The sequence below is a fragment of the Salmo trutta genome, chromosome 24, assembly GCF_901001165.1.
Source record: "Salmo trutta chromosome 24, fSalTru1.1, whole genome shotgun sequence".
Lineage (NCBI taxonomy): Eukaryota > Metazoa > Chordata > Actinopteri > Salmoniformes > Salmonidae > Salmo > Salmo trutta.
Genome location: NC_042980.1, coordinates 8,384,233 through 8,410,651, shown reverse-complemented (window position 1 = coordinate 8,410,651; position 26,419 = coordinate 8,384,233). Strand labels below are relative to the sequence as shown.

General features: G+C 41.9%; 2 protein-coding genes across 2 annotated transcripts in view; both read left to right on the top strand.

Moving 5' to 3' along the window:
• LOC115161476 (inactive dipeptidyl peptidase 10-like) overlaps positions 1–22,724 on the top strand; it is a 76,480-nt gene extending 53,756 nt beyond the window's left edge. Inside the window, exons 10-23 of the mRNA XM_029712464.1 lie at positions 455–552; positions 721–844; positions 1,962–2,000; positions 2,209–2,316; positions 3,088–3,179; positions 3,474–3,521; positions 8,128–8,249; positions 8,847–8,894; positions 14,992–15,090; positions 15,942–16,011; positions 21,025–21,219; positions 21,358–21,412; positions 21,555–21,654; positions 22,453–22,724. Of these exons, the coding sequence (XP_029568324.1) occupies positions 455–552; positions 721–844; positions 1,962–2,000; positions 2,209–2,316; positions 3,088–3,179; positions 3,474–3,521; positions 8,128–8,249; positions 8,847–8,894; positions 14,992–15,090; positions 15,942–16,011; positions 21,025–21,219; positions 21,358–21,412; positions 21,555–21,654; positions 22,453–22,517 (1,263 nt within the window). The 3' untranslated portion in view covers positions 22,518–22,724. The remainder of the gene's footprint in view (positions 1–454; positions 553–720; positions 845–1,961; positions 2,001–2,208; positions 2,317–3,087; positions 3,180–3,473; positions 3,522–8,127; positions 8,250–8,846; positions 8,895–14,991; positions 15,091–15,941; positions 16,012–21,024; positions 21,220–21,357; positions 21,413–21,554; positions 21,655–22,452) is intronic.
• On the top strand, positions 22,723–24,831 carry LOC115161475 (inactive dipeptidyl peptidase 10-like). The gene is made up of 3 exons (XM_029712463.1): positions 22,723–22,885; positions 23,457–23,530; positions 24,252–24,831. Exons 1-3 carry the CDS (start codon positions 22,723–22,725, stop codon positions 24,384–24,386), a joined length of 372 nt encoding a protein of 123 aa, XP_029568323.1. The 3' UTR covers positions 24,387–24,831.
• Positions 24,832–26,419: the final 1,588 nt, after the last annotated feature.

The following is a 26,419-nucleotide window of genomic DNA, read 5'->3' as shown; positions in this document are numbered from 1 at the left end:
TAGGCCAGGGTGTTACATTGGGTGGGCGTTCTATGCTCATTTTCTATGTTGTCTGTTTCATTGATTTTGGCCGTGTGGCTTCCAATCAGGCACAGCTGTTGTTGGTTGTTGCTGATTGGGAGTCACACATAAGTGCCTCTTTTTCCATTGGGGTTTTGTGGGTAATTGTTTCTGTTTAGTGTTTGCACCTGACAGGACTGTTTGGCTGTCGGTTTTCTAGTTTTTGTGTATAGTGTTCTTTCGTCCATTAAACTCCGCTGCGTATTGGTCCACTTTCTCAGACGATGACTTCTCTGTTTCGTCTGATGACGAAGACAGCCGTTACAACTGTACATGCCTTCTATGTATAAATTATAAAGTATTCTATGTACCATGTTTGTGCTCTCCGTGCTCTCAATGGTGGGTGAGCACTTTGAAAACTGTTGTGCATGTGTTTTTTCTATTTGTGTTTTAGGTGGGGCAGGTCAATCCCACAGTTAAGCTTTACGTCATCACCTTGGATGGGGGATCCCAGACAACTGAACTGCGACCTCCCAACAGCTTTGAAAAAAGGTATCAATTGAACAATCTTGTTTCTTTGAAGAGACCAGCATGTTCAATTAAAAAAGACAACGATCGCAACATGTCGTTCATTAAGCCCCAGTTGGTAGCATATCATTTTGTTTTTTAAATTAAAAATATAAATATAATTTTGTCCCAATGGGCCTTTGTTCACTATAGTGACTACTACATAACCATGGTGAAATGGGTCACAGAGGAGAAGATCGGTGTGCGTTGGTTGAACCGAGCCCAGAACACCTCCATCCTGTCGCTATGTGAGGTCACTATGGGGGCATGTATAAAAGTGAGCATCGTACAGTAAAAGTCAAACGTTTGTACACACCAACTCATTCAAGGGATGATCTTTTTTTTTACTATTTTCTACATTGTAGAATAATAGTGAAGACATCAAAACTATGAAGTAACACATATGGAATCAGGTAGTAACTAAAAAAGTGTGAAACAAATCAAAATATATTTTATATTTTAGCTTCTTCAAATTAGCCACCTTTTCCCTTGATGACAGCTTTGCACACTCTAGGCATTCTCTCATCCAGCTTCACGTGGAATGCTTTTCCAACAGTCTTGAAGGAGTGCCCACATATGCTGAGCACCTGTTGGCATTGTCTTAACCAGTTTCATGAGATGCATTTCAATTAACAGGTGTACCTTGTTAAGAGTTAATGCATTTGAGCCAATCAGTTGTGTTGTGACAAGATAAGGGTGGTATACAGAAGATAGCCCTATTTGGTAAAGACCAAGTCCATATTATGGCAAGAACAGCTCAAATAACCAAATAGAAATGACAGTCCATCATTACTTTCAGACGTGAAGGTCAGTCAATGCGGAAAATTTCAAGAACTTTGAAAGTTTCTTCAAGTGCAATCGCAAAAACCATGAAGCGCTATGATGAAACTGGCTCTCATAAGGACCGCCACAGGAAAGGAAGACCCAGAGTTACCTCTGCTGAGGAGGATAAGTTCATTATAGTTACCAGCCTCAGAAATTGCAGCCCAAATAAATGCTTTACAGAGTTCAGGTAACAGACACATCTCAACATCAACTGTTCAGAGGAGACTGCATGAATCAGGCCTTCAAATCAAATTGTATTTGTCACATGTGCTGAATACAACAGGTGTAGTAGACCTTACAGTGAAATGCTTACTTACAAGCTCCTAACCAACAGTGCAGTTTTAAGAAAAATAAGTGTTAAGTAAAAATGTATTATTCTACACTGTAGAAAATAATAAAAATAAAGAAAAACCCTTGTATGAGTAGGTGTGTCCTAACTTTTGAGTGGTAGTGTACACGTTACTGTCTTTGCACTGTGAAAGGTCCGATGGGTTGTCCACGTCTACAGTTAAAGGTTTGAACAGCATACACATATACCCTTCACTAACCTCTCTCTGTTTCCTCATCAGAAACATGTGATTACATCAGAGAAGTGGCTTGATCGTCAGGTAAGCATGCATAGGGTTTATCATATTGTTATTACACAGATATTACACAAGTTCATTCAAGAATTTCTTTAGCTACATATATTGTGCAATACTTTTCACTGGAGAGGGATACAAAGGAAATACCTTGCAAAACCAGAAAATCCACCTATTAAATGTTAAACGTTTTTTTCTGGTCATGACCAGTTGGCTACACTCATTTTTCTTACAGAATGAAGAGCCATTGTTTTCCAAGGATGGGAATACCTTCTTCCTGACCATGCCAATAAAACATGGTGGACGAGGGTCATTCCACCATATCACAATGATATCTGACCAGGTAGGATGTTCAGCTGTCATAGTTGTGGTAAAGAAAGTCTCAATTAGGTTATTCGCTCTCTGTTGTCCCCCATGATGAAATTGGGGAGGGGGCTGTGGACCTGTCTCCGTCCGTTAGTGCGTTAATACGTTAGTCACACACGACGTCTCGGACAGAACTGGCTTGATTTTGAAGAAACTTTTGTGAATAATGCGTCTTGCCATAGAGATCCGGCATTTACAAAATTACATTGATTGGCCAGATGGTGGCGCTATAACAAGAGATTGAAAATGCGAACTTTGAAAGGTCACGCCCCTCACACCATTTGACCTAAACTTTCACTTGGGCATGGTCTAGTACATACTGTAAATGCATATAAATCAGTCAAAGATATTCATATTGTAACAACATTTTTTACACATGTTGTAAACACTGTCAAGACTCATTCATATCGCCCATACAGTGGCACTATAATGAGCACATGTTTATATCTCTTGATCTGTTTGACTCAGAGTGATGAAATTTGGAACACACACTAAGGGATATGAGTCTAGTTAACCCATGTGATATCTCAGACAGCACTGACCTGATTTGGATGAAACTTGCGTGAATGATGCGTCTTGCCATAGAGATCCGTCATTTTCTAAATTATACTGGTTGACCCAAGGGGGGGGACGACATGTTTACTGCCTTGTTTTGTTTTGCATCGCACATGGGCTAGACAAGGTTATGTTGCGTCTAGCGTGTCTCTGCGGGTGATGTAATGTGTGTTTGTTTTGTTTCCCTGCTCAGTTCAATGGTGATGAGGTCAACTTGCGCCACCTGACCTCTGGCAGCTGGGAGGTGTCTCAGATCCTGGAGTATGATGAGGAAGCAGATACAGTGTACATGACTGATACTCAGACCATACTCTGACATAGGGTTGCACAATTCTGGTAACTTTCCCAAAATCCCAGTGGAAGGTTCACATAATCAGGAGGGAATAAGCAGAAAATTCAGAATCCTCCAACTAGGATTACTGGAAAACCTGGGAATTTTGGGAAAGTTACCGGAATTTTGCAACCCTACTCTCACATGCCTTCGATGTAGGGCTGAATTCAGTTGCAAAATAATGTTCAGGAATGTCATACCGACTGAACATGGATCCTAACAAAATATTTTCTTCTGTCTTTTTATAGTTATTTCCTTAGCACAGAAGATAGTTCAATACAAAGACAACTGTACAGGTACTGTACACATTAATTTAAATAGAAAGTATAGTAATTGCCAATATGCAGATGTTAGATGTCCAACAGATATCAACTCTGGTCCAAATATTTGTCTCGAGGTACAGTGCATTTGGAAAGTATTCAGACCCCTTGACGTGTTCCACATTTTGATACGTTACTGCCTTATTCTAAAATTGATTAAATATATTTTTCCCCTCATCATTCTACACACAACACCCCAAAATGACAATGTGAAAACAGGTGTTTAGAATTTTTTGCAAATGTAAAAAGAAAACACAAAAAATACGTATTTACATAATTATTCAGACCCTTTGCTATGAGACTCGAAATTGAGCTGTTTCCTGTTTCCATTGGTCATCCTTGAGATGTTTCTACAACTTGATTGGAGTCCACCTGTGGTAAGTTCAATTGATTGGACATGATTTTTAAAGGCACACACCAGTCTGGATAAGGTCCCACACTTGACAGTGCATGTCAGAGCAAAAACCAAGCCATGAGGCCAAAGGAATTGTCCGTAGAGCTCCGAGACAGGATTGTGTCGAGGCACAGATCTGGGGAGAGGTACCAAAAAATGTCTGCAGCATTGAATGTCCCCAAGAACACAGTGCCCTCCATCATTCTTAAATGGAAGAAATGTAATTTCAAGACTCTTCCTAGAGCTGGCCACCTGGTCAAACTGAACAATCGGGGGAGAAGGGCCTTGGTCAGGGAGGTGACCAAGAACCCAATGGTCACTCTGACAGAGTTCCTTTGTGGAGATGGGAGAATCTTCCAGAAGGACAACCATCTCTGCAGCACTCCACCAAACAGACCTTTATGGTAGAGTGGCCAGACGGATGTCACGTCCTGACCAGCAGAGGGTGTTGTTGTGTAGTTTTGGTCAGGACGTGGCAGAGTATGTCTGTGTATGTGTGTTCTGTTTGTTGTATTTCTATGTGGGTCTGTGTGGCTCCCGATCAGGGACAGCTGGTGATCGCTGTTCCTGATTGGGAGTCATATATTTAGGAGTATGTTTGTCACTTGGGTTTGTGGGTGGTTGTGCTAACACTGCTAGTCTTTTTGTTTGTAGTAAGCCTGTTAGCCTGTCGTGAGTTTCGTGTTTATTGTTTTCCTGTGTATACTTTGCTTTAATTTATTATTCTTTACATTAAAAGATGAGTATCCACATTCCACCTGCAGTTTGGTCCATTCAACGGCTTCAACAACTATGACAGAACCACCCACCTAAACAAGACCAAGCAGCGGAAAAAGGAGAGGAACGCTGAGTACATGGAGTATGGTGAGAAATGGACCTGGGAGGAGATCTTGGAGGGAAAAGGCTCCTACACTTGGGAGGAGATCCAGACTGGAAAGGATCGCCTTCCATGGGGACAGGTGGAAAGAGAGAGGGAGGAATGGCGAAAGGCTGGTGAGGACCGGGAACGCTACCGGGGTTGACGACTGGCGAGGAAGCCGGAGAGGCACCCCCAATAATTCTTTTTGGGGGGGCACATGGGTAGTTTGGCTAGGCCAAGGAAGAGCCATAAGCCAGCTACCCGTGATTAGGTGGAGGAGCGTATGGAGTGGAGGGCGCCGTGTTTTGCTGAGGTGCGCACTATCTCACCCATATGCACGCACAGTCCGGTGCGCGCCATTCTCCCCTCGCAGATGCCGTGCTAGAGTGGGCATCCAGCCTGGTAGGAGGATGCCTGCGCAGCGCATCTGGTCGCCGGTACACCTCCTAGAACCAGGCTACCCTACTCCCGCTCTACGCATGGCAACCATCAGGCCCTTGCACAGCCCAGTTCGCCCTGTACCAGCACCCCGCTCGTACAGGGCTGCTAGTTCCATCCAGCCAGGACGGGTTATGCAGGCGGTGCGGTCAAGGCCACCTGTGCGCCTCCATGGCCCAGTCTTTCCGGTTCCCGCCTCTCGTGCTATCCCGGAAGTGAGTACCTCCAGTATGACACGACCAGTACCAGCAACCCGGACCAAGCTTCCCATGAGTCGGCCTAGTCCTATTCAGCCTGTTCCCGCTCCTCGCACTAGCCCTAGGGTGCGTGTCTTCAGCCTGGTACCACCTCTACCAGCCCCACGCACCAGGCTTCCAGTGCGTCGGCCCAGCCTCAAGAGCCCGGCACCAGTGTGCAGTCCAGAGTATCCGGCACCAGTGTGCAGTCCAGAGTATCCGGCACCAGTGTGCAGTCCAGAGTATCCGGCACCAGTGTGCAGTCTAGAGTATCCGGCAACAGTGTCTAGTCCAGAACCGAGGGAGACTGCCTGCGACCCGGAACCAAAGGGGTCTGCCTGTGACCCGGAACCGAGGGAGCCTGCCTGTAACCCGGAACCGAGGGAGTCTGCCTGCGACCCGGAACCGGGTGAGTCTGCCTGCGACCCGGAACCAAAGGAGTCTGCCTGCGACCCGGAACCGAAGGGGTCTGCCTGTAACCCGGAACCGAGGGAGTCTGCCTGCGACCCGGAACCGGGTGAGTCTGCCTGTGACCCGGAACCAAAGGAGTCTGCCTGCGACCCGGAACCGAAGGGGTCTGCCTGCGACCCGGAACCGAAGGGGTCTGCCTGCGACCTGGAACCAAAGGAGTCTGCCTGCGACCCGGAACCGGGTGCGTCTGCCTGCGACCCGGAACCGGGTGAGTCTGCCTGCGACCCGGAACCAAAGGAGTCTGCCTGCAACCCGGAACCAAAGGAGTCTGCCTGCGACCCGGAACCGAAGGGGTCTGCTTGTAACCCGGAACCGAGGGAGTCTGCCTGCGACCCGGAACCGGGTGAGTCTGCCTGTGACCCGGAACCAAAGGAGTCTGCCTGCGACCCAGAACCGAAGGGGTCTGCCTGCGACCCGGAACCGAAGGGGTCTGCCTGCGACCCGGAACCAAAGGAGTCTGCCTGCGACCCGGAACCGGGTGAGTCTGCCTGCGACCCGGAACCGGGTGAGTCTGCCTGCGACCCGGAACCGAAGGAGTCTGCCTGCGACCCGGAACCGAAGGGGTCTGCCTGCGACCCGGAACCGAAGGGGTCTGCCTGCGACCCGGAACCGAGGGAGTCTGCCTGCGACCCGGAATCGAGGGAGTTTGCCTATGACCCAGAACCGGGTGAGTCTGTCTGCGACCCGGAACCGAAGGAGTTTACCTACGACTCAGAACTGAATGTGACTAACTGTATATTGAATGAGTCTGCCTACAGCGTGGAAATGAGGGAACCTGCCCACGATCCACAACGGATTGAGTCTGTCTACAACCCGGACCCCAATGAGTCTGCCTACAACCTGGAGGGCAGGAGGCTGGAACCAGAGCCACCTCCAGGATAGGTGGGTTGGGGTGGGAGGGTGTAGCACAGTGCCGTCGTTGACGGCAGCCACCCTCCCTTCCCTCCCTTAGTGTTTAGGGGGTATTTGTATTTCTTTTTGTTGTGGTTTTGGGGGATTTTGTGGTTTCTTTTTTTAGGTGCATTCGGGGTATGCACCTTTAGGGTGGGGGGGGGGTACTGTCACGTCCTGACCAGCAGAGGGTGTTGTTGTGTAGTTTTGGTCAGGACGTGGCAGAGTATGTCTGTGTATGTGTGTTCTGTTTGTTGTATTTCTATGTGGGTCTGTGTGGCTCCCGATCAGGGACAGCTGGTGATCGTTGTTCCTGATTGAGAGTCATATATTTAGGAGTATGTTTGTCACTTGGGTTTGTGGGTGGTTGTGCTAACACTGCTAGTATTTTTGTTTGTTGTAAGCCTGTTAGCCTGTCGTGAGTTTCGTGTTTATTGTTTTTCTGTGTATACTTTGCTTTAATTTATTATTCTTTACATTAAAAGATGAGTATCCACATTCCGCCTGCAGTTTGGTCCATTCAAAACGGCTTCAACAACTATGACAACGGAAGCCAATTTTCAGTAAAAGGCACTTGACAGCCCACTTGGAGTTTGCCAAAACGCACCTAAGGACTCTCAGACAATGAGAAACAAAATTATTTGGTCTGATGAAACCTTTGGAATAAATGCCAAGTGTCACTTCTGGAGGAAACCTGGCACCATCCCTACTTGAAGCATGGTGGTGAAAGCATCATGCTGTAGGATATTTTTCAGTGGCAGGGACTGGGAGACTAGTCAGAGTCGAGGAAAAGACGAACAGAGCAAAGTATGGAGAGGTCCTTGATGAAAACCTGCTCCTGAGCGGTTAGGACCTCAGACTGGGGTGAAGGTTCATCTTCCAACAGGATAATGACCCTAAGCACACAGCCACGATAACGCAGAAGTGGCTTCAGGATAAGTCTCTGAGTGTCCTTAAGTGGCCCAACCAGAGCCCGGACTTGAACCCGATCGAACATCTCTGGAGAGACCTGAAAATAACTGACAGAGCTTGAGAGGATCTGCCGAGAAGAATGGAATAAACTCTGCAAATACAGGTGTGCCAAGCTTTTAGCGTCATACCCAAGAGGGTATTGTGTGTGTAGATTGATGAAGGAAAAAAACTGTTTAATACATTTTAGAATAACAAAATGTGGAAAAAGTTATCGGGTCTGAATACTTTCTGAATGCACTGTATATTGTAGGAACCAAGCTCTCAAGTTAATTTGACTCTGACCTCTTACCGTATAGTATTTTCTCGACTTCTTTCAATCAGGGTGTCGGCGGTAAACCCATTTCAACGTGAATGCCTGACCTGCTCCCTGTTCAAAACACAATGCTCCTACTATGATGCAGTCTTCAACCCAGACTATCAGTATGTCCTGCTGAACTGTAGAGGTAATTGTTCAATAAAGAAAATCAGTTCAATCTGAGTAGGATACATGCCACCTGTAATTTTGCAGTATGTTTTATATAACATTTTCAGTTGAATGTACAACATATAAATTACAATAATAATTAGCAGACATTTGACATTTAAAATGTTGTCACGACTTCCTCCGAAGTCAGTCCCTCTCCTTGTTCGGGCGACGTTCGGCGGTCGACGTCACCGGTCTTCTAGCCATCGCCGATCCACCTTTCATTTTCCATTTGTTTTGTCTTGTCTTCCCACACACCTGGTTTCAATTCCATCATTACATGTTGTGTATTTAACCCTCTGTTCCCCCCATGTCCTTGTCCGGTATTGTTTATTGTAAGTGCTTGTGCACATTATGTCTGGTGTGCGTCGAGTTTTGTACCCATTCATTGATTGTTCTGTTTTCCGGTGGTTTTTATTATTAAACTGTGCCGTTGGAAACACAGTTTTTGCTCTCCTGCGTCTGACTTCTCTGCCGCCAGTATGCACCCCTTACAAATGTTGTCATGAAATGCTTACCAAATGATTCGAAATTCTTACAAGAAAAAAAATGTTTATACTTGGTCTCGTTTCTGCAGGTCCTGGTATACCAAGAACCACCCTTTACAAACTGAATGACATGAGCAGTAAGTACAAGAGCACCAACAATTCAAACAATAACAACCATGGCACTGTGTGTATACTGCTTGCTTGTGTAAGAAAAGAAGAACAGTGGGATGACGGGAAGAAAGGACATTTTTTAAGCAGGTCAAGGTTTTATACTTAATTCAGGGAGTTACACCTGGGAGTACACCTGGTTCTATACTATTTACTGCAGAATCCAGCCTATTGACCCACGGGACCTGGTCAAAAGTAATGCTCTAAATAGGGATTAAAATGCCATTTGTAAAGCAGTCTAGGATACTGGAGTAGATAAATGATCAACCTCTTCTTCCTCTGCAGGCACAGTGCGTGAGTGATGTTGATTAATTCACTCATTAAAGTTGCATCATTATATCCTCCGTGGGGCCACGACAAATGTATATCGCTGAATCAGTTTCCTAGCAATTTGATCCTCATTTAGATGGATGTGGACGTGGTACAATATTTAAATGAAACCTGGGAATCCTAACGCATGTGTGTGCATTGAATGGGATGTGTTTGGAAAACGTGTGTGAACAGATATGGTAATGTGATTAAATTAAAGGAATCATGTCTATTGAATCAGTTCTACCATATGATTTGATTATGCCGCTCGTTTCAATAAAATGGGTTTAATTTTCAACTATGGATGTGTCTATTTTAGGATATTATGGCATACAATGTGCCTTTAGAAAGTATTCATACCCCTTGATTCCACATTTTGTTGGGTTAAAGCCTGAATTCAAAATGGATCAAATAGATTGTTTTTCTCACCCATCTATGGTACACACAATACTCCATAATGACAAAGTAAAAACCTGTTTTTAGACATTTTTGCAAATGTATTGAAAATTAAATACAAAAAGATCTAATTTACATAAGTATTCACGCCCCTGAGTCAATACATGTTAAAATCACCTTTGGCAGCAATTACAGCTGAAATGTCTGGCAACCCTAAATACGTTTTCTTTCTGGGTAAGTGTAACACAGATGCTGGGAGTCAGGACGCAAGTACAGGTAATAAATAGAACATGGAACAATACAAAACAAGAGTAGCGTCTGGACATGAGAAACATAACTAATACTGCCTGGGGAAAGAACCAAAGGGAGTGACAGATATAGGGGAGGCAAGCATAGAAGTGATGGTGTCCAGGTGAGTCTCATAAGGTGCAGGTGTGCGTAATAATAAGTAAACTGGCGACAATGAGTGCCAGAGAGGGGGAGCAGGACTAGACGTGACAGTAAGTCTCTAAGAGCTTTGCACAACTGGATTGTACAATATTTGCACATGATTATTTTTAAATTCTTCAAGCTCTGTCAAGTTGGTTGTTGATCATTGCTAGACAGCCGTTTTCAAGTCTTGCCATAGATTTTCAAGCTAATGACAAGCATACCCATAACATGATGGAGCCACCAATATGCTTGAAAATGTGAAGAGTGGTACTCAGTGATGCGTTGTGTTGGAATTTCCCCAAACATAACGCGTTGTATTCAGGACATTTGTGGAATATTTATTATTCTGTAGAGCTTCCTTCTTTTCACTCTATCATTTAGGTTAGTATTGTGGAGTAACTACAATGTTGTTGATCCATCTTCAGTTTTCTCCTATCACAGCCATTCAACTCTGTAACTGATTTAAAGTCACCATTGGCCTCATGATGAAATCCCTAAGCAGTTTCCATCCTCTCCGGCAATTGAGTTACGAAGGACGTCTGTATCTTTGTAGTGACTGGGTGTATTGATACACCATCCAAAGTGTAATTAATAACCGTGGCGCAAGATGGTTGGAGTCGTCAACAAAACCGCAGGCCAAAAAATATGATGTCAAGTTTTTGAACTACCGGTAGTCTCTTTTATAAGATATACAGTATAAAGTAATCTGTGCATTTGAACGACAGCATAAATACACCTATTTCACTTTTGCATGTCAAAAACCGAATAACCACTGCTGCACATGCTGCCACTGTTTTGAACAGATTAGATTATACTATTTAGCCAGCTCACGAACGAGTGCAAACATGGAGAACGCAATCAGCATACAGATGCAATAAGTTAACACATTATCTAACTGGGGATAGCTATCTATCATAATATCACAAAGCATGACGCGCTAGCCAGTAAATGTTCATTCTGAAATAACTTCATATTTCCGAGTTAGTCAGATGTGAGTTTAGAAAGACTTGAAATTGGCATGGGAGCTAACTAGCCAGCAAGCTAACAGCTAAAACGAACAAAGAATTTCTCTGTTTCTCAAAATTACTGTAGCTGAATGATCAATTTGATCATGCCTTGTGATACACCAAGTTTTATGCTGTTTTAGTCCACACAACATGTCGCCCTGTCACCTACAGTAGAACCTGATAAATAACGTCAGGGGGAAACGATACAATTGGCCATGATTTTTTGTCCTACCAGATCTGCGATGAGAAGATTCTAGGTGGGGTATCCATCTGTCCATTGACTCTTGTTGGATGTAGTTGCCCAGTTTATCAGGTCCCAGGCTCCTAAGATTTTATAATAATTTAATTACAAGTTAATTACAATTTGCTTTTTGCTTTTTCACCTAATAAGGCAGATCTATTGTAGTCTCACATTCGGAAAGTAAGCCGTTTGGCACGAGAGACTCATTGGAAGGAGGAGAATAGAGCAGACCCAGAAGTTCTGACTAAACCAATGCATATTTGAGCCCCCTGGATGGTCCATTTACTTTGTGCTGTTATAATTTATGCTACGAAATCCTGTGATTTCATTGGGGCTGTTCCCACTCAGAGCAAATAGCTGGCAACACAATCCAAGCAATGTTCTCGTGGCCTTTGCACACGTGGAGGCGGAACAGGCACTGCTGGCAGTCACTGAGGGGCAGAGCAGTAAGTAACTGAACAGCTTGTTTTGAACTACATACACTGCTCAAAAAATAAAGGGAACACTAAAATAACACATCCTAGATCTGAATGAATGAAATAATCTTATTAAATACTTTTTTCTTTACATATGTAACCGATGTGAAATGGCTAGTTAGTTAGCGGTGGTGCGCGCTAATAGCGTTTCAATCAGTGACGTCACTCGCTCTGAGACCTGAAGTGGTTGTTTCCCTTGCGTTGCAAGGGCCGCGGCTTTTGTGGCGCGATGGGTAACGATGCTTCGTGGGCGTCAGTTGTTGATGTGTGCAAGGGTCCCTGGTTCGAGCCTAGGTTGGGGCGAAGAGAGGGACGGAACCTACACTGTTACACATAGTTGAATGTGCTGACAACAAAATCACACAAAAATAATCAATGGAAATCCAATTTATCAACCCATGGAGGTCTGGATTTGGAGTCACACTCAAAATTAAAGTAGAAAACCACACTACAGGCTGATCCAACTTTGATGTAATGTCCTTAAAACAAGTCAAAATGAGGCTCAGTAGTGTGTGGGGCCTCCACGTGCCTGTATGACCTCCCTACAATGCCTGGGCATGCTCCTGATGAGGTGGCGGATGGTCTCCTGAGGGATCTCCTCCCAAACCAGGACTAAAACATCCACCAACTCCTGGACAGTCTGTGGTGCAACGTGGCATTGGTGGATGGAGCGAGACATGATGTCCCAGATGTGCTCAATTGGATTCAGGTCTGGGGAACGGGAGGGCCAGTCCATAGCATCAATGCCTTCCTCTTGCAGGAACTGCTGACACTCCAGCCACATGAGGTCTAGCATTGTCTTGCATTAGGAGGAACCCAGGGCCAACCGCACCAGCATATGGTCTCACAAGGGGTCTGAGGATCTCATCTCGGTACCTAATGGCAGTCAGGCTACCTCTGGCGAGCACATGGAGGGCTGTGCGGCCCCCCAAAGAAATGCCACCCCACAACATGACTGACGCACCGCCAAACCGGTCATGCTGGAGGATGTTGCAGGCAGCAGAACGTTCTCCACGGCGTCTCCAGACTCTGTCACGTCTGTCACATGTGCTCAGTGTGAACCTGCTTCATCTGTGAAGAGCACAGGGCGCCAGTGGCGAATTTGCCAATCTTACTGTTCTCTGGCAAATGCCAAACGTCCTGCACGGTGTTGGGCTGTAAGCACAACCCCCACCTGTGGACGTCGGGCCCTCATACCACCCTCATGGAGTCTGTTTCTGACCGTTTGAGCAGACACATGCACATTTGTGGCCTGCTGGAGGTCATTTTGCAGGGCTCTGGCAGTGCTCCTCCTGCTCCTCCTTGCACAATGGCGGAGGTAGCGGTCCTCCTACGGCCTCCTCCACGTCTCCTGATGTACTGGCCTGTCTCCTGGTAGCGCCTCCATGCTCTGGACACTACGCTGACAGACACAGCAAACCTTCTTGCCACAGCTCGCATTGATGTGCCATCCTGGATGAGCTGCACTACTTGAGCCACTTGTGTGGGTTGTAGACTCCGTCTCATGCTACCACTAGAGTGAAAGCACCGCCAGCATTCAAAAGTGACCAAAACATCAGCCAGGAAGCATAGGAACTGAGAAGTGGTCTGTGGTCACCACCTGCAGAACCACTCCTTTATTGGGGGTGTCTTGCTAATTGCCCATAATTTCCACCTGTTGTCTATTCCATTTGCACAACAGCATGTGAAATGTATTGTCAATCAGTGTTGCTTCCTAAGTGGACAGTTTGATTTCACAGAAGTGTGATTGACTTGGAGTTACATTGTGTTGTTTAAGTGTTCCCTTTATTTTTTTGAGCAGTATAATTTTGAAACAAGAAAATTCACACATTGCACTTTTATGAGCATTTAAAACATAATCCTTGATTTATTTAATATATATATATATATATACACAGATTCAATTCATTTAATCAATAAATATTTATTAACTTTTTTGGCCAAATGAACCAGTTTGATATATATATTTAATTTGTATTTATTTACAACAACAACAAATATTTAACCTTTATTTAACTAGGCAAGTCAGTAAAGAAAAAAATCCTATTTACAATGACGGCCTAACCTTCCTCTAACCCGGACTCTGGGACAATTGTGCCCTACCCTGTGGGACTCGAGATCACGGCCGGTTGTGATACAATCCGGGATCGAACCAGGGTCTGTAGTGACGCCACTAGCACTGCGATATATATATATATATATATATACCAAAAAAACAAAACAATCACAAGTGGGTCGCCACCCCTAACGCCGTAATGGGCGAGCCACTGCCAAACTTCACCGCGCTGAAACGGATATTCAGTGTCTGCTTTTTTTATTTTTACCCATCTACAAATAGGTGGAATTCTTTGCGAGGCATTGGAAAACCTACCTGGTCTTTGTGGTTAAAAAATCTAAATCAAATTTTATTGGTCACATACATATGGTTAGCAGATGTTAATGGAGGTGTAGAGAAATGCTTGTGTCTCTCGTTCCGACAGCGCAGTAATATCTAATGAAATGCTTGTACCTCTAGTTCCGACAGTGCAGTAGTTTTTTAACAAGTAATCTAACAATTCCCCAACAACTACCTTATACACACAAATGTAAAGGGATGGAATAAGAATATGTACATATAAATATATGGATGAGCGATGGCCGAGCGGCATAGGCAAGACGCAATAGATGGTATAAAATACAGTATATACATATGAGATGAGTAATGTAAGATATGTAAACATTGAATCTGTGTTTGAAATTAACTGCTCAATTGAGGGCCTTACAGATAATTGTATGTGTGAGGTACAGAGATGAGGTAGTCATTGAAAAATCAGGTTAAACACTGTTATTGCAGATAGAGTGAGTACATTTCTAAGCAAAACGTATTTAGGGTTGCCAGACATTTCAGCTTTTCATTTTTTATTAATTTGTAAACATTTCTAAAAACATAATTCCACTTTGAAATTATGAGGTTTTGTGTGTAGGCCAGTGACACAACATCTCATTGAATCCATTATAAATTCAGGCTCTAACAAGCCAAAATGTGGAAATAGTCAAGGGGTGTGAATACTTTCTGAAGGCACTGTAAATGCAAATACATTTAATAACATTATATGCAATTAAGAGCCTATGCAGATATTAAAACATAATGCTTTACCATGATGGATTTAAGAGAGATTATGTGTTTGCTTAATCCAAATATTTATTTTTCCATCTCTGTATATAGAGAATGACATTTTGGAGAAGAACACTGCACTAAGAGATGCACTGATATATAGGAATATACCAAGGAGAGATATCAGGACCCTACAAATCAACAACTTTGGTATGACAATCTAATCTTTCTCATGATCATTCTATCATCGTGACCATCATCTTCATAATCATCTTTGGGCATTAACATCATCATTACCATCATTACCACTGTCACTGTAATCATAGTTGTCAGCATCATTGTCATCATCAGCATCATCATGAATCATCATCCTTATCCCTCATGTGGTTCATTCATGGAGTAATAGCAACAGTAATAATAGCAACACTAGTAACAGGTAACATATTTCAGCTGTTGACCTGCTACATGCAGAAAAATCGACAGGCAGGGTTTTTAGATGTAGTGTGAGCCATGGAGCTTGAAGTGCCGGAGTACATAATAAACAGATACCAGGGATAAACGCAATTAAAAGAACAGGTGCACAACTTTGTGAGGTGATTATGAATCAGCTCTGGAATGAGAAGCCTGCCAATCTACTAATCCAATTAGATGGGAAGGCTCGCCATATGGGTTCTTCACTCTGAACCGTGTGTGCAATTAGACACAATGTGCTACATTTCATTAAGGCATCTGAATGGAGACTGCACCTTCATTTCTAGCTCCATTTCAAGGATTGCCTTTTGTTCATGTTTTTTCACTCTTGATTTGTATGTATGCTGCCATACATGTAAATGTGTCTGCAATGTAATCAGTTGCTTGGTCATTTGTCGAGCGATGTAACATGTAATTTGTCAAATCATAATATCATGCAATCAGAACAGGTTAACATATGAAGATTCTCTCAAGATTCTCATTGTAGAAATAAACATGATATGTTAAGATACTACATTTGGAAGCCTGATTGGCACTTAGTATAATCAATGTGCATTTGAGGTGTAAGGGATGTCTGATTTATTTTATAGCACTCCGTCTGGAGCTGACCTTGCCAATAGATTTTGATGAGGCCACAGCGCATCCACTTCTGCTGATCCTGTACGTATCCTACCCTTCACCAATCCTTATCTTGGAGTGTACTGTATGTGAAATTTCCCTAAATCCTTATCAATGGCTTCAGATTAAATATTGTTTTAGAGCAATAGCAGAACGAAGTTTGCATCAACATTTCTCCTGATGTTATTGAGGGATCAAAATAAAGACTATTGTCATTCCCTATATCTCTCCAGGGACTTGAAAAATAAGTGTCTGTGTAGTATGTTTATCCAGATAGTGATTTTCCAAAAAGTCTTATTTCTGTATCAGTAACCAGGTTTCCATCCAACCTTTTTATGCGAGTAAAGTACATGTCAGATAAAAAAATGTCACGACAGGCCTGATGGAAACTGCTAATTTGTCGGTAAACTTTGCAAATGTCGAAAAAACTAAATACGTTAGACAAGGTGGGATCTTTTTGTGTCTGTAAAATTAATTATGTGAGTAATGGTGGTTGAAATGCCTTTATGCCGGAATATTGATATAATAACCATCATTTCAACGTAAACTTGGAGTCACGCAGTGATATGTTAATGTGGTCCTCCCACTACGACTCGGGAAAGCATTTGGCTACAGATTAAATAAATTATGATCAACTTCACAGGGTGGTTAAAGTACACGGTGATGAGCTTGATGCTCCTTTGAACAATTCTTGGCTGCTGTTCGACAAATAAAAATAATCTTGCTGTTTTGTCCATAATAATCTCATCATGTCGGCTAGCCTATCCGAACTGTATATCTGTGAGCTTTTGGTTAAAGTGCACGTGTCAAAACCAGATGTCACGGTTGTCGTAAGGATTGGACTAAAACGCAGCGGGAATATGTATACTCATCTTCTTTTTATTTTGAAGAAGGAGAAACAAATAAATACGTATACAAAAAAAGAACTAAACGAAACAGTCCTGTCAGGTGCACAAACACTAAACAAGGAACAACTACCCAACAAAATCCCACAGAAAACACCCCTCTTAAATGGGACCTTCAATTAGAAGCAACTAGGAGCAGCTGCTTCCAATTGAAGGTCAACTCCATTAACTAAACATAGAACTAGACATACTAGATAAACATAGCCCAACAAACCCCGAAACACTCTAAACAAACACCCTCCAAACATCGACTTTGAGGGCATTATCATGTTTATTTAAAAAATGTATATATTTTAACCTTTATTTATCTAGGCAAGTAAGTTAATAAGAACTAATTCTTATTGACAATAACAGCCTAGGAGCAGTGGGTTATCTGCCTTGTTCAGGGGCAGAACAAAATACTTTTACCTTGTCAGCTCAGGGATTCGATCTAGCAACCTTTCGGTCACTGGTTCAACGCTCTAACTACTAGGCTACCTGCCGCCCCATACAACAGGTTACCAACATATTCAAAAATGATTTACATATTTTCAATTAAAAACCTTATTTTGATTTATTTATTCATACTATTTCGTCCTTCCACAAGATTTAGTCCCGACACAAGTCTAGGGTTGCTACCCAAGCCGGCTAGTCGTTTGTTCTATCGGTTCGGTTGCCAGAGACGCGACTCAGCCATTCAGTCTTTTTGTTCTGTATCTATGGACGTGACCCAGTTGTTCATTCTAAATGTGCTATTACCATACTGGCTGGCAATGTTCTTATCCCTTGCTTGCTAGCTAGCCAACTACGGCTAACTTACTGTCACGTCAAAAACTGCAGCCAGAATAACAGCAAAGTAGCTGCATTTGGATTTGTTTAGCTGTTTTGTAGTAAAATGTAATTGGATATATCCATAACAATGAGCTAATGAGGTGCAATTTTGCCTGGCATAGAAAATGTGCTCATTCGTCAGGACACTGTTCTTCAACAACACAGCAAACACAATCACTTCAAACTGAAGCTGGAAAGACTGCAAACTAGCTGTACTTAATTTTGTTTTACCTTTTTTCAACAACATGTTTTTGTATACAGTGCATTTGGAAAGTTTTCTGACCCCTTGACTTTTTTGTTTGTTAATTTTGTTAAGTTACAGACTTCTAAAATGTATTAAATAAATTATTTTCCTCATCAACCTACACACAATACCCCATAATGACAAACAGGTTTTTATAAATGTTTGCAAATGTATAAAAAATAAAATACTTATTTACATTAGTATTCAGACCCTTTGCTATGAGACTCGAAATTGAGCTCAGGTCCATCCTGTTTCTACAACTTGATTGGAGTCCACCTGTGGTAAATTCAATTGATTGGACATGATTTGGAAAGGCACACATGTCTATATAAGGTCCCACTGTTGACAGTGCATGTCAGAGAAAAAACCAAGCCATAAGTTCGAAGGAATTGTCCGTAGAGCGCCTAGACAGGATTGTGTCGCGCAGATCTAGGGAATGGTACCCAAAAAAATCTGCAGCATTGAAGGTCCCTAAGACCACAGTGGCCTCCATCATTTTTAAATGGAAGAAGTTTGGAACCACCAAGTCTCTTCCTAGAGCTGGCCGCTAGGCCAAACTGAGCAATTGGGGATAAGGGTTTTGGTCAAGGAGGTGACCATGAATCCAATGGTCACTCTGACAGAGCTGCAGAGTTCCTCTGTGGAGATGGGAGAACCTTCTAGACGGATAATCATCTCTGCAGCACTCCACCAATCAGGCCTTTATGGTAGAGTGGCCAGACGGAAGCCACTCCTCAGTAGAAGGCACATAACAGCCCGCTTGGAGTTAGCCAAAAGGCACCTAAAGGACTCTCAGACCAAGAAACAAGATTCTCTGGTCTGATGAAACCAAGATTGAACTCTTTGGCATGAATGCCAAGCGTCACTTCTGGAGAAAACCTAGACCATCCCTATGGGGAAGCATGGTGGTGGCAGCATCATTCTGTGGGATGTTTTTCAGCGACAGGGACTGGGAGACTTGTCAGGATCGAGGTAAAGATGAATGGAGCAAAGTAAGGAGAGATCCTTGATGAAAACCTGCTCCAGATCGCTCACGACCTCAGACTGGAGAAAAGGTTAACCTTCCAACAAGACAACGACCCTAAGCACACAGCCAAGACAATGCAGGACTGGCTTCTGGACAAGCCTCTGAATGTCTTTGAGTGGGACAACCAGAGCCCGAACTTGAACCCGATTGAACATCTCTGGAGAGACCTGAAAATAGTTGTGCAGTGACTCACCCCATCCAACCTGATAGAGCTTGAGAGGATCTGCAGAGAAGAATGGAATAAACTCCGCAAATACAGGTGTGCCAAGCTTTTAACGTAATACCCAATAAGACTCAAGGCTGTAATCGCTGATAAAGGTGCTTCAACAAAGTACTGAGTAAAGGGTCTGAATACTTCTGTAAATGTCATATATATATATTTTACATTTTAAAACATTTCTACAAACCTGTTTTTGCTTTGTCAGTATGGGTATTTTGTGTAGATTGATGAGGGGGAAAAACTATTTAATTCATTTTAGAATAAGGCTGTAACGTAACAAAATGTAGAAATGTCAACGGGTCTGTATACTTTCCCGAATGCACTGTATATCCATAACAATGATGCCAGCTGATTCATGATTTTGACTGACTGAGAAACACTGCCTGTCTGTCTCGTCCCGACTCCCGTCATGTTCCTTACTATGGGAAGCTGGAGATCGAATTTGAATATTGAAACAATGTTGCAAATGTCGGAGAGACAGAAAGCAAGGTTTTTACAACTCTCCGCTGTTGAAAACGAAATCTTAGTCTAAAAGAAATGTGAGAATGTCTAGATGCTTTTTATAGTGGAGATGTTTATCAAAAGTTATAAAGTGCCTGGCTGGGCTGATAAGACAGTGGATTGCGCAGTCAGGGGGAACAGAGTAAATATGCATTTTAGAGTCATAGATTTAGCCGGTGGTAACTTGTCGAATAGACACCGGCTGGAAAGCAATTTTAACCAATCAGCATTCAGAATTTTGTGACAAAACCATCAGTAGAGTTGAAAATGCGATTGGAACCCATTTAACTTGTATATTGTATTTGGTGCATGGGAATTTAACCACAAAAGTAACTTTTATGTGCACTGCATCATTACACACATCCTTCTATCCGCAACGGGTCAGTTTGATGGAATTACATCTCTGGTGGGAAAATGCGCATAATGTTTTTTTATCCGATTTTTTTTAATGTTTGCATGACAATCTGTCGCCAATTGGATGGAAACCTAACTTGTGATATAGAATGAGTGGTGCTGTCGGAAATTCGTAAATCCAACATTCCGACACGGAACTAACGAGTTGACAGATCCTCCACATAAGAGTTACAAGTTGTAAACCAGAAGGTGATACCTGAGTTTAGAGTTGGGACATTTCATCATTGAGCCTTTACATTTTCAACCACATGAGAAAATGAAGCCATTTACAACCTTAAAAGGGAAATTCTACCACTTCCAATCTCATTTTCATTATCTCCAGCACAATACCAGTGTCTACAGTACATATTTGAAAATGGCACATTTCTAACTTTTATAGAAACAAAATAATAGGCTAAAAAGTTGTTCCCGATGATTATAAGTTAAAACATTGTTAAAAAACGGTGATTTTCAAACACTGTGAGATTCGCAATAGGGAGTAAGAAAAAAAAACTAATTGCAGGTTTTGAAAATCAGTTTTTCCTAATCCTAGCCTTTGATGTAACAGAAAAGCATTTTTTAGGACATTTCTTCTCATCTTTCTAACCACAGACTATAGAAACATGCGATTTTAACATATTTAGACACTGGTATGGTGCTGGAGAAATTAATATGAGGTTGAAAAGTGGCAGAAGTGCCCTTTAATAATGTGAATAATCTAACTAGTTTTACCATTTTGTCAATGTTTGCCATCAAGTAAACTCATTATAGCTACCTAGCTCATATGTCAGTGGTTGAAAGTTGTTATGACTTCAAAAACACTTGAACACACTCCTGTTGTATTTCTGACTACTAGGAAATACGATATTCCAATGAGCACTGAACACACCAGAAGTCACTCATATTGAACCTTGATGGTAAGTTCAATTTGACCAACTTTGATGGTGTTCCATAGTGACAGTGCCCCCGGTGGCCAGGCGGTGAGTGACCAGTTTGTTCTTGACTGGGACTCGGTTCTGGTCAGCTCGGATAACGTCATCGTGGCTCGCCTGGACGGCAGTGGGAGTGGGTTCCTGGGCCAGAGGGTCCTACATGAAGTCCACCAGCGTTTGGGAACTGTGGAGGTGCAGGACCAGATCGCAGCAGTAGAGTATGTACTGGAGCATGATCTGAACATGATCTGAAAGCTCTCACATGGATACTGTTGAAAGAAATTGTTGATTCGATGGGAACTGATTCATTGCATTTCAGAAATGTTAGACTTTAATACCCTCCCGTATTTTATTAGGTACCTGACCAAGCTGCCATATGTGGATAAAAATAAGGTTGCTGTTTATGGAAAGGTAAGGAAGTGTAATTTGGAATATTTGTGGATATGGTATATTTAGCTATAACCCCTTTTTTTTGTATTCTTACTTACAGTATATGGGTTTTTAGCTATATCCAACATTGCATGTCCAACTATTTTTGGGGGTGTTTCCCCAGGCTTATGGGGGTTTCCTGAGCTCTCTTCTACTCCTCTCCTCTGGCTCCATGTTCAGATGTGGGGTTGCAGTTGCTCCCGTGACAGACTGGAGACTCTACGGTAATTTCCCAGTCTAAGATAAATCCTTTCAGTAGCCATTCATTTAATAGAGTTTGTCAAGTCTTGTCCAATATCTCGTCGAAGTTATGGTGATGGCCACTTAATACATCAGGATTTGTCAAATACGGTAGGTGGATGCGGCACTCATCCATTGACTTGAAATGTAGGGCCCGTCCAATAAGGCTGAAGGATGTTGTTGTTTATACCATTCATGTGAATGGTAAGACCAGCATGCGCTTTTACTCTATAGAAATACGGCAGGCACTGGGAGGAAATACAGTATTTCCTACTACTTCAGAGCTGCCTTTGAATATCTTCCTCAAAACACAGTGGTATGAAGCCCATTGATTGTTCAGGGATTTTAGAGGTAATAATAAGGGAAAATATACCTGCTTTCTGTCTATGCAATCACTGGAATCTTTTCTCACTTTCCATTTCGCCTGAATTTTTGCTCTTTACTTTACATGGTCAATCTCATGTTTCCTACCTGTCATTTTTCAAAGACTTAGTGGAAAAATCCACTCAAAAACTATATTTTGGTATTTTTTTAATTAATCCACTGTTAATACAGTCCCAGAAAGTTTTGCATGTCAGCAGTCAACTTTTCAAGATATTGGGTTTTCAAGCAGTGTCACTTGCCACATCCTCATGATGATGTGGCAAGTGACACTTTGCTTCTTGAAAGTCCAATATCTTGAAAACTTGACTGCTGACACAAAACATTTTGGGACTGTATTAATAGTGGACTAATGAAAGAACTACCAAAAACACACTTAACTATGTTGTATTTTTCTAAAGGTTCTGCCTTCACTGAGCGTTACTTTGGGTTTCCGGTCCAGGATGAGCTTAAATACCAAGTATGATTGACTTTCTATGTTTTTTTTAAATTAAATATTGATAGGTGGTCAAGGTGGAAAGCACTGAAAATTCTACATTTAATCTTATCATTAGCAATTCATCCAATAAACACTTGTTACACTGCAATAGTGTCATATCTGTTGATTCTTCGCTAATGGCAAGCCTCTGGTAGTGGCAAGCCTCTGCTAAATCACACCAAGCTGTGCTTGAATGCATTTCTCTTATAGAAAACTAGTTGGTATTTACAGTACGTTTTCAGTATCTTTCACTGATATAAAATTGTCATTGTGTCTCGAACAGCTCTCCAGTCTGCTTCCCAACATCACAGGCACAGGTCAACGGAGGTTTCTCATCATCCATGGAACAGCAGATGGTGAGTACTAGTTCTCTCTAGTTGCTACTCAGGGCATGGTTGCACGCTATTGTTGGACTTCAATGTGGAGCTTATTTTGTAGGTTTAATGAAAAAGATAGGAGATAAAACGCTAATTAGATAACGGCTTATCTGTCAGACAGACAGTGTTTAAGTCAAACGATGGGCTTATTCATTGTGTTCAGTTGATTGTTAGCCTTAAGTGGGGATAAAAAGACAGATGTATCATACTGTTGTTAATGAAATAAGATATGATTGACAGGCACTCACAAAAATAGAACTGAGCAGCACACGTTATAATTGCATACCAGTTTCTTGTGCACATGAGATACAGTGCATTTTATACTTAGAACTTATAAGAAGAATCATCAATTGTTCGTCTATTGTGCTATAGCTTTGTATACTGTATCCGATCTAGTTCATTTCTCAATAGCTTAATGACTATGACATTGTTCCAGCCTCAACCCTGTAGTATTATATTTAATTTTGTGAAATTGCCTACAATGTTATTAATTTGAAATGAAAATGCTTGTCGAGCAAGGACACCAACGTTTCAATTATCTCTCTTTCAGCCACCGTTCATTTCCAGCATTCCGCGGAGCTGGTGAAACTTCTGTCAATATCAAACGTTAACTACACTCTGCAGGTGACCAGTTACATTCTCCCTTCCTATGCAAAGTGCCATTTAATGTCCCAGACAAAGGAGGCCTCAGTGATGCATGTATAATTGAAGCTGACCTCCCCCCTCTGCCTTGAATCATTTATTATTTAAAGTTTGACAAAGTGAAAATAGTTACCTGCTGCGCGGTGCCAAACCTGCCCTGAGGAAAATCTGTCTGATATTTAAAAAAGGCCCCACCTTTGAAAAGTAAGTAGGAGGGAGAGGGAGAACTCAAGAATGAAATAGTGGAGCGATAATGGTAAGAGTAAAATGAAATAAAGGTAGACTCAACCGAATTACGTTGCCACGAGCAGCATTGCAGGTGTTGCGATGAGCCAGATGCAAGACTTCGCTCTCACACAGTCACCCACAGTATCTGTTCAGGAGTTGGCTTCTTAAAACATGGTAGTTACAGGACCAAAACAGTGGAGAAGTTAAGCCTCGCTCGTCACCGTTTTTAGTCGTTGCGGAAATTGACCCACTATGCTGTTTACTTTGTGCGTCTACGTCATATCGCTGAGTCTACGTTGAAGTGTAATTAATAACAGTAGTTCTGCATGTGTGTTGTGACATTGATAATAGTGGTAGTCATGTAAGTTAACACTTCTTTTTTTATCTAATTCGTAATAACAGTAAATGTAAAACTACTCTGCTGTAGAATTCAATATAATGATAATGAACAACTATTTATTTCTCTGTTCCCTAGATCTTCCCAGACGAAGGCCACAACATTTACTCTGTGAAGAGCCAACGCTACTTGTTGAATTCTGTCATGACCTTCTTCAGGGAATGCTTCCTAGTGGAAATCCCTGTAGCTCATCCTGTGTCTGAGGATGACTAGGATGACCATATCTCACCTTGTTTTTGTAGAACCTGTTGCTCCTGGAAACGATAAAGTGGTCTTTGACCTGCTTGTCTGAGGAACCACCAGTGAGAAGTGGTGAGATATGGTGAGACAATGTGAACGAGAGAGGGGTCAGACAATGTTGCTGTGCACTATGAAGGGTAATGATAGGCTGAGATGAGATTGAAGATTTTTCCTGTACAGTGATGTATAATTTTTCCTATTGCTATGATCAAGCAATAGTTCACATAGGAACATTTAGGGTGTTCTGCAAATATCATAAGTATACAGTTAGCGTGGTAGAGTTTCAGTAGAGAAGAAGGGAAACTTGTTCATATTAGCTGTTTGTATGGGAGATATGTTTTTGTCTTTACTGTTAAAGATGTGAAAGGGAGATATTTATTTATTTTTCCTTTTAAAGAATATAGTTATTTCAGACAGCTGTAATGTATTGTGAATTTTATACCTAGATACATATTCAATTCTAATATGGCATTTAGCAGGTGCTTTTATCCAAAGCAATTTACAGAGCGTGCATTAGGGATAAATACAGGTAACCAGGATCCTAGGACTGTCACTCTTCACATTTCCCCCCAAAATAAAATGACCTGGGAAATTAAAACATTTTCCCCCAATATTGCACTAATGCAATTTCACAAAATACATAATCTGCTCAGAAGCAAATTGGCAAACATTTTATATATAGCACATTATCCAATCAGGTTGTCACATGGAAGCCTTTAGTCTAGAGAATTTACTTCACACAAAGTCACCACAAATTCAAAGTACACACAAAATTGACACTGCTGGACTGCAGACAAGACTTAAATACAGTTTAGAGTTCTTATCAGAACTGAATATTCTAAAATGAGCCCGAAACCCCCAAAAAATCCAGATTGAAAAACAATTAACTATAGGCTATATTGATTTAAAACGGTGTTGAGAACAACGTGGCGGATGGGGGCGGCAGCGGAGTGAGTAGATGAGGAAACAGCCATTGGGACTTGAAAAAGCGCAAAGAGAGGAAAACTCACCTTATTTATGATCAACTGATGATGAAAATATTGGAATAAAATAGGCTAATGCAATTGAAAGCATTGCTTATACTGAAACTCACTCGGTCATATCCAAACCGTTATACTAATGTAGTTTGAGAGTTCTTTCAATGGTGGATGGATGACTATCAATGTCAGGGGTGTCAAACTCATTCCATTTAGGGCCTAGTGTCTGCGTTTTTTTTTTTTTTTTCCTTTCAAGTAATACCTAGACAACCAGGTGAGGGGAGTTCTTTACCAATTAGGGAAAGGGAAAGGGTGATACCTAGTCAGTTGTACAACTGAATGCCTTCAACTGAAATGTGTCTTCCGCATTTAACCCAACCCCTCCACGTCTTCAGGGGAACAGTGGGTTAACTGCCTTTAATTCATCAATCAAGTACAAGGGAGGAGCGAAAACCCACAAACCCCCCTCTGGAATGAGTTTGAGACTTTATGCGAACACAAACTGAATGGAGAATGATTACTATTTTATAGATTTAATCATCAACTGAGCACAGATACTGTGACGCATGAACTCAGCTACTTCCTGTTCTCTCATTTTCAATAATTCACATTCCACCAATCACAAATATGCAAGATGGTTACTGGGTAAATACTCAATAACTATTACCATTTCAAACAACTGATTACACACTTTTTTTAATTAACCAACAGTGAAACAGAAAATAAGAAATCTCATAAAATAATCAAATACACCAATTTAATGCTATAGTTGTGTGGGCATGTAGATTATCATTTCAGAGAATGTGTGACCAACAAATAGTATGAGAGTAGATATGGATATTTTTAACAGAGTTGGTCCCCATTAAGATATCTTCATGTCCCCGTTATTCGTGAGCTGATCTGCTATCTGTATAATCATCAACTTGATTTTGCCAAATAGGAGATATTCTGTCATTCATTGGAGGTTAACTAGCAAGCTGAGCAATTTTGGTCAATTGACTTTTGTTTGACTGCCGTTACAAAGTTTGT

What these genes read in the sequence shown, in the direction of transcription:
- LOC115161475 (XM_029712463.1), top strand. Translation starts at nt 22,723, where the DNA reads ATGCATTTCTCTTATAGAAAACTAGTTGGTATTTACAGTACGTTTTCA. An exon ending in CATCCATGGAACAGCAGATG is followed by an intron (nt 22,886 to 23,456) that starts GTGAGTACTAGT and finishes TCTCTCTTTCAG; the next exon opens with CCACCGTTCATTTCCAGCAT. An exon ending in ACGTTAACTACACTCTGCAG is followed by an intron (nt 23,531 to 24,251) that starts GTGACCAGTTAC and finishes TCTGTTCCCTAG; the next exon opens with ATCTTCCCAGACGAAGGCCA.